General features: G+C 57.4%; 1 protein-coding gene across 1 annotated transcript; it reads right to left on the bottom strand.

Moving 5' to 3' along the window:
* Window positions 1-6,898: 6,898 nt before the first annotated feature.
* On the bottom strand, window positions 6,899-7,784 carry LOC138062751 (olfactory receptor 14A16-like; the record flags this gene model as incomplete). Its single annotated transcript, XM_068921757.1, has 2 exons — window positions 6,899-7,111; window positions 7,323-7,784. Coding segments are annotated over 2 exons (675 nt in total), but the record flags the coding sequence as incomplete, so codon positions are not given.
* Window positions 7,785-8,184: the final 400 nt, after the last annotated feature.

Raw genomic sequence — 8,184 nt, 5'->3', positions numbered from 1 at the left:
CATGGTGTTTGCATGGAGTGGGCAGTGAGTGGAGCCTCACAAAATGAGGGATGGTCCATGGTGGAGTAACCAGAAGGCAAAGCGCTAGATCCGGGTATGTTTGGGGAAACGAGGGCTCTGCAGTCCCCAGAGAGGCAGAGAGGACCCAGGAGGTGCAGGGAAGGGGGACGGGAGAGTGATTCCTGCGCCTTCAGGGAAACACCACAGGCTGGACACCACAGTGCACACCCAAACACATCTCCTGCCTTGGGCAACACCCTGGGCGTCACTCTGAGCACCATCAATGAGCACAGACACATGGCAGCAGTGTAATGGCACCAGTCAGTGGTGACGATCCCTGTCTAATGGGGTTTGCTTCCCACCATGACCTGCTCTACCAGGGCCAATCAGGAGTCACCTGATGGCCCCACGGCCCCACAGCCTACTCACCTTGCAGAGCAGCACCGCCAGCCTGGGGCCCTGTGGGGTGCACAGTGTGGGGGTGTAGGGTCAGCTAGGCCAGCACAGACACACTGGCCTGGGGAAAGGCTCTCTGGGGAGCAGGGACGTCCCAGGAGAAAAGCAGGGCAGCAGGCAGAGAGAGAAAATGAGAACGAGAAACAGGTTCCTCTGGGCACCAGCTCGGGGCAGGTGGCTCTGACCCCAGGGAAGCAGGAGGTGCCGGAGGGGCTGCAGGGCCAGGGCTGTCGTGGTGTGCTGGGCAGCAGGGTGGGCATGGAGGGGGTGCAGGCAGCCAGGGAGGGGGATCTTGTGGGCACAAGATCAGGGGAGACAAAGAGCGACCAGCCTCATTGCAAGACCTCGTCCCCCTTGTCAGGGAGCTGCTCCCCTTGTCCTTGGGTCATGCCTGCATTACACTGTGGACATGCCGGTGCCTGGCCTGTGAACCTCTGGGGTCCTGACCTGATACTGTCCCCACCCTGCTGACCTGGCTGCCCATCTCTACCTGGGACTCAACGCCTGACTACAGCCAAGAAAGCCTTGGTAAGGGATGAGGGGACCCGAGCAGATCCCCAGGAGCTTGCAGGTACAAAAGGTGACCGTATCACCTTAGCAGAAACTCTTTCCTAACAGCCAATGTGAAGGTGAGAGGAGAGCTTTGGATCTGGACCCCTAGCCAGGGAACGCTGCATGCAGAGTCAGAGCTGGATGAAAAAGGTTGCTCAGCCACTTGGGGGTCTGATACTATGCTGCCTATTTCACAGAATCACAGAATCACAGAATCGTTTAGGTTGGAAGGGACCTCTGGAGATCATCTAGTCCAACCTCCGTGCTCAAGCAGGGTCACCTAGAGCATATTGCCCAGGATCACATCCAGACGGGTTTTGAATATCTCCAGCGAAGGAGACTCCACCACCCCTCTGGGCAACCTGTTCCAATGCTCTGTCACCCTCACAGTGAAGAAGTTTTTTCTCAGGTTCAGATGGAACTTCCTGTGGTTCAGTTTCTGCCCATTGCCTCTTGTCCTGTTGCTGGGCACCACGGAGAAGAGGCTGGCCTCATCCTCTTGACACTCCCCCTTCAGATACTTGTACACGTTGATGAGATCCCCTCTCAATCTTCTCTTCTCCAGGCTGAACAGGCCCAGCTCTTGCAGTCTTTCTTCATAGGAGAGATGCTCCAGCCCTCTAATCATCTTGGTAGCCCTCCGCTGGACTCTCTCCAGGAGTGCCATGTCTCTCTTGTACTGGGGAGCCCAGAACTGGACACAGTACTCCAGGTGAGGCCTCACCAGGGCTGAGTAGAGGGGCAGGATCACCTCCCTCGACCTGCTGGCAACACTCTGCCTAATGCACCCTAGGATCCCATTGGCCTTCTTGGCCACAAGGGCACACTGCTGGCTCATGTTTAACGTGTTGTCCACCAGGACTCCCAGGTCCTTTTCGGCAGAGCTACTTTCCAACAGGTCAGTCCCCAGCCTGTACTGGTGCATGGGATTATTCCTGCCTAGGTGCAGGACCTTGCACTTGCCTTTGTTGAACTTCATGAGGTTCCTCTCCGCCCACCTCTCCAGCCTGTCCAGGTCCCTCTGAATGGCAGCACAGTCTTCTGGTGTGTTAGCCTCTCCCCCCAGTTTAGTATCATCAGCAAACTTGCTGAGGGTGCACTCTGTCCCTTCCTCCAGGTCATTGATGAATATATTGAACAAGACTGGAGCCAGGACTGACCCCTGGGGGACACCACTAGCCACAGGCCTCCAACTTGACTCTGCGCCATTCACCACAACCCTCTGAGCTCGGCCATCCAGCCAGTTCTCAAGCCACCTCACCGTCCACTCATCTAGCCCACACTTCCTGAGCTTACCTAGGAGGATGTGATGGGAGACAGTGTCAAAAGCCTTGCTGAAGTCCAGAAAGACAACATCCACTGCTCTGCCCTCATCTACCCAGCCAGTCATTCTGTCATAGAAGGCTATCAGATTGGTCAAGCATGATTTCCCTTTGGTGAATCCATGCTGACTACTCCTGATCACCTTCTTGTCCTCCAGATGCTTAGTGATGACCTCCAGGATGAGCTGTTCCATCACCTTTCCCGGGATGGAGGTGAGGCTGACAGGCCTGTAGTTTCCTGGCTCCTCCTTCTTGCCCTTTTTGAAGACTGGTGTGACATTGGCTTTCTTCCAGTCCTCAGGCACCTCTCCTGATCTCCAGGACCTTTCAAAGATGATGGAGAGAGGCCTAGCGATAACATCCGCCAGCTCCCTCAGCACTCGTGGGTGCATCCCATCGGGGCCCATGGATTTGTGGATGTCCAGTTTGGACAAAAGATCTCTAACCCGATCCTCCTCAACCAAGGGAGAGTCTTCCTTTCTCCAGCCTTCCTCTCTTGTCTCCAAGGTCTGGAATTCCTCAGGACTGGCCTTAGCAGTGAAGACTGAAGCAAAGAAGGCATTCAATAACTCTGCCTTCTCTGTATCCTTTGTCACCAGGGCACCCGCCCCTTTCAGCAGCGGGCCCACGTTTTCCCTAGTCTTCCTTTTGCTATTGATGTATTTGAAGAAGCCCTTCTTGTTGTCCTTGACATCCCTTGCCAGATTTAATTCCAACTGGGCCTTAGCCTTCCTTGTCGCATCCCTGCACGCTCTGACAACGTCCCTGTATTCCTCCCAAGTGGCCTGTCCCCTTTTCCACATTCTGTACACTTCCTTCTTCTGCTGGAGTTTTGTCAGGAGTTCCTTGCTCATCCATGCAGGTCTCCTGCCCGCTTTGCTGGACTTCTTCCTCAGAGGGATGCACTGATCCTGAGCCTGGAGGAAGTGACGCTTGAATATTAACCAGCTCTCTTGGACCCCTCTTCCTTCTAGGGCCCTACCCCAGGAGATTCCCCTAAGTAGGTCCCTGAAGAGGCCAAAGTCAGCTCTCCTGAAGTCCAGCGTTGCAATCCTACTCATTGCCCTGCTCCCTCCTCGCAGGATCCTGAACTCCACCATCTCATGGTCACTGCAGCCAAGGCTGCCTCCAACCTTCACATCTCCAACTAGACCTTCTTTGTTCGTTAGTACAAGGTCTAGCATTGCACCTCTCCTCGTTGGCGTCTCCACCACCTGAGTCAAGAAATTATCATCAATGCTTTGCAGGAACCTCTTTGACTGTTTGTGCCTAGCTGTGCTGTCTTCCCAACAGATGTCAGGGTGGTTGAAGTCTCCCATGAGAACCAGGGCCTGTGATCGTGAGGCTTCTTCCAGCTGTCTGTAGAAGGCCCCATCGATGACTTCCTCCTGGTCAGGTGGCCTGTAGTAGACCCCCACAACAGTGTCACCCATGTTACCCTGCCCTTTAATCCTTACCCATAGACTCTCCACTTGCTCTTCATCCACCCCGAGGCAGAGCTCCATACATTCTAGTTGCTCCCTCACATAAAGGGCAACTCCACCACCTCGCCTTCCTGGCCTGTCTTTCCTAAAAAGCACATAGCCATCCATGACAGCATCCCAGTCATGTGAACTATCCCACCATGTCTCTGTCACTGCAATGAGATCATGGCCCTGCGACCGCACACAGATCTCTAACTCTTCCTGCTTATTCCCCATGCTGCGTGCATTGGTATACAGGCATTTGAGAGAGCCAGTCAAGCACGCAAGCTTCCCAGGAGAGGTGCAAGAGGATCCTCCATAGCCATGTCCCATGCTGTCTCCCCTGGCTGTATGCACCCGCTGGAGGCATCCTGACTTGAATGGTGTTTTACTGACTCCCCTGCCACTATACCACTCCCCTTCCCCCATCTTGCCTAGTTTAAAGCCCTCCTTACCAGGCTGGCCAATCTGTTGGCAAAGACGCGCGTGTCCCGCTTGGTAAGGTGGATCCCATCGCTCCCCATCAGCTGTTGATCTTCAGACAGGGTCCCATGGTCATAGAAACCAAAGCCCTGTTGCCAACACCAGCGGCGCAGCCAGCTGTTAACTTGGAAAATTCGTCTACTCCTCCTCCTGTCCTTTCCCCTCACAGGCAAGATTGAGGAGAAAACCACCTGGGCTCCCAGACCCTTCACCACCATTCCCAGAGCTCTGAAGTCCCGTTTGATGGTTTCCAGTTTGCCTTTCGTGTCATTAGCACCCACATGGAAGATCAGCAGAGGGTAGTAGTCTGATGCATGGACAAGCCTTGGCAGTCTTTCCACGACATCTCTTATTCGAGCCCCTGGCAGGCAGCAAACCTCTCTGGACAAGAGATCAGGTCGGCAGATAGGTGCCTCTGTCCCCTGCAGCAGGGAGTCACCCACAACAATCACTCGCCGTTTCTTCCGGGGGTTCCTGCACGGCACGATTCTTTGGGAGAAGAGGATTTCCTGTGCCACAGCTCGAGTGCTTCTGCACCATTGGTGATGGGATTCCTGCTCCAAAGAGTATGTTGTGGGGAGCAGCAAGAGTGGGGCAGCAACAGTGGGTGGGAAGGGCAGCCAGGAGCCGAGGTGCCAGCAAGGCTGGCAGGGCAGTGCCCCACCAATGAGAGGTGCTGTCCCACAGTGCCTGGACAGGAGGAGCAGAGCAGGTTTGGGGATGGTAACTACGATCAGGCACAGTCCAGCGATGGCCGGACAAGAGTGGAGGGCTCCAACCAGCCCTGCTTTGTGTGGGAGGCTGCACTGGAGACCTCCAGAGGTCCCTTCCCACCACAACTCCTCTGTGAGTCCAGGAATTCCTGCTCCTCAGCCTCTGCTCCAGCACAGCTGACCTGGGGATGAGAGCACCTGGGGCAGAGCAGAACAAGTCCAGCTGGGAGAGCATCATGGGGAAGATCCAAAGGTGCCTGGCTCAGCCCTGAGCTTTGGAAAACTCCATCACACACCTCAATGGGCTCTGAATGCCTCTTCCCCCCTGCCCTCTGCCCTTTCCCATCAGCCCAAGTGGAGTCCAGCATGGCCTGGGGTCTCTCTTCCCCACGGGGACGAGAAGGAGAGGGAGGGCCTTCACCAGCCCCACACTGCCCTTTCCACCCGTGGCCTTGGCACCTGTGTGTGCCTGGCTCTGCCCACTTGCCTGCCCCACACTCCCGGCTGCACTGGAAGCCCATCCACATCCCGGCGCTCCCACCCTCGAGCTGCCGTCCACCCCGAACCTGGAGGCCGGCCACCCACAAAGGCATTGCCCGGCCAGTGCCCCGGCCGTGCAGCCGAGGGCAGGGGTCTTCGCCCCAAGTCCCCTGCTCCTGCCCTGCTGCCGGCACTGCTGCTGCTGTGGCCAGGTCAAAGCCTGCTGGTGCCAGACGGCCCTGGGGTCCGAGGCAGCTCCAGCTGCCTGCAGGGCTGTGCTGGAGCCGGTGAGGAGCGGGCTGCGGTGGGGCTGGCAGCACCAGGGTGGGTGGGCAGAAGGCAGCTGCCCTGGGCCCCGCTGCGGCTGGGGCTGGGGCTGGGGCTGGGGCTGGGGCCAGCTTTTGCCTGGGCAGCTCCCGGAGGAGCCACTGCATGGGATCCTCCAGCTCTGCCCCCGGCAGCAGCACCAGCGCTCAGGGGGCTGGAGGGGATGTGCCCAGATGGGGGCAGGGGCAGGGGCTGCCCGGGGGGAGCCCCGAGACCTTGTCCGGGCATGCAGGGCTGGAGCGAGGAAAGCCAGAGCTCAGCTGGAGCTGGAACCAGACCCCTCGCACATGGCAAGGGCTGGAGTACTATTAAATAACCATTAAATGATCCCCCAGAGACTTGGGGATGGGAGCAGCCAGCCCCTGCCCAGCCCAGGCTGTGCCCCACGCGGGGCTCAGCAGACAGCCGTGCTCCGGGACCTGCCGCGGTCTGGTGCAGGAGAGAGGCTGTGCAAGGCTGGCCTTGTCCCCTCCGTGGGGATGCGCCGAGCTGCAGGAGGACGCAGCTGGCCATGCACCACCCCACCGCTGGGGGAGCAGCCAGCGCTGGGAGGGGTGACGCGAGGGGCTGCTGCGGGACGATGGGCCTGGGGCAGCTTCCCCAGGGTGGGCAGGCAATGCAGGCAGCAACCTGGGCTCTTCTCTCCTGCTCCCTCCGGGCCCTGCTGCCTTTCCCAGGACACCTGCGGGTGCCCTGCAAGCGCACGGCTCTGTGCTCCTGCACTGCTGTTCACCCGCAGTAGCTGCCCGCTGGCCTTTGTCCTCTCTGGGGCCCTTCCCAGCCCAGCCCAGCCCCTCCCCAGCTCTCTCCACCTCCCCTGCCCTCTCCCCAGACCCCTCACCACCCCTTGTTTTTGTGAGTCTCCACTCACTGCCCAGACCAGGCACATGCTGCCCCTGCAGATCCCCTCTGCTCCCCGCGTGGCTGCATATTCCCTTCCAGGAGGACGGGCATCTCTCACCTTCCCAGCAATATGTGGGACAGGCCCCAGCAGATACCCCTTGATGACTCATCCTTTCAGGGGCCCTGGGCATCCACAAGTGACAGCTGAATCCAGACCTCGTTCCCTCACACATCACCCTATGATCGCATCCCCCTTAGCTCACGCAAAACCCATCACAGCAACAGGACTTTGTAGGGTGCAATTCCCTGAGTGCATTCTTGGCACAAGTTTTGGAAGAGGAGCCCAGCCTTCAGGCACAGTACTCAGGAGATCCCCTTTTATTACAGACATGCTACCAGGCAGGTCACCTCTGACACAGTGACAGGTAGATATGCAGAGGGCCTCTGGGTCAGACAGATGGGGTTTGTGCTGCTGGAGAAGTGGGAGGAATTCAAACATTTGTGCACAAATATGTCTACAGGAAGAACTCTCAAAGCACAGGAGTTGCCTGAAACAAACTGAAAAACACTTGTGAGGAGAGCTGGACAGCTTAGTTCTGCTGAACTGGAAGCAGCTGAATCAGTTTTCTCAGGGCCTCCTTGATCTCCTTGTTCCTCATGCTGTAGAGGAGGGGGTTCACTGCTGGAGGCACCACCGAGTACAGAACGGCCACCACCAGATCCAGAACTGGGGAGGACATGGAGGGGGGCTTCAGGTAGGCAAAAAATGAGGTGCTGACAAAGAGGGAGACCACGGCCAGGTGAGGGAGGCACATGGAGAAGGCTTTGTGCCTTCCCTGCTCAGAGGGCATCCTCAGCACAGCTCTGAAGATCTGCACATACGACAACACAATGAAAACGAAACAGCCCAAAGCTAATCCAAGAGAAAGCACAATAAGCCCCACTTCCCGGAGGTAGGAGTGTGAACAGGAGAGCTTGAGGATCTGGGGAACCTCACAGAAGAACTGGTCCACGACATTGCCTTGGCAGAGAGGAATGGAAAATGTGTTGGCAGTGTGCAGGAGAGCATTGAGGAAACCAGTGGCCCAGGCAGCTGCTGCCATCCTGACACAAGCTCTGGTGCCCAGGAGAGTCCCGTAGTGCAGGGGTCTGCAGATGGCAACAAAGCGGTCATAGGCCATGACTGTGAGGAGAAAATACTCAGCTGAAATTAAGAAGAAGAAGAAAAAGACCTGGGCAGCACATCCTGAGTAGGAAATGGCCCTGGTGTCCCTCAGGGAGTTGGCCATGGATTTGGGGACAGTGGTGGAGATGGAGGCCAGGTCGAGGAGGGCGAGGTGGAGGAGGAAGAAGTACATGGGGGTGTGGAGGTGGTGGTTGCAGGCTACGGCTGTGATGATGAGGCCATTGGCCAGGAGGGCAGCCAGGTAGGTGCCCAGGAAGAGTGCGAAGTTCAAGAGCTGCAGCTCCCGTGTCTCTGCAAACGCCAAGAGGAGGAACTCATTGAAGGAGCTGTCATTGGACACTTTGCTCTCTCCGGACATG

The sequence above is a fragment of the Struthio camelus genome, chromosome 29 (assembly GCF_040807025.1).
Source record: "Struthio camelus isolate bStrCam1 chromosome 29, bStrCam1.hap1, whole genome shotgun sequence".
NCBI classification, from domain to species: domain Eukaryota; kingdom Metazoa; phylum Chordata; class Aves; order Struthioniformes; family Struthionidae; genus Struthio; species Struthio camelus.
This window is presented reverse-complemented; position numbering and strand designations above follow the sequence as displayed.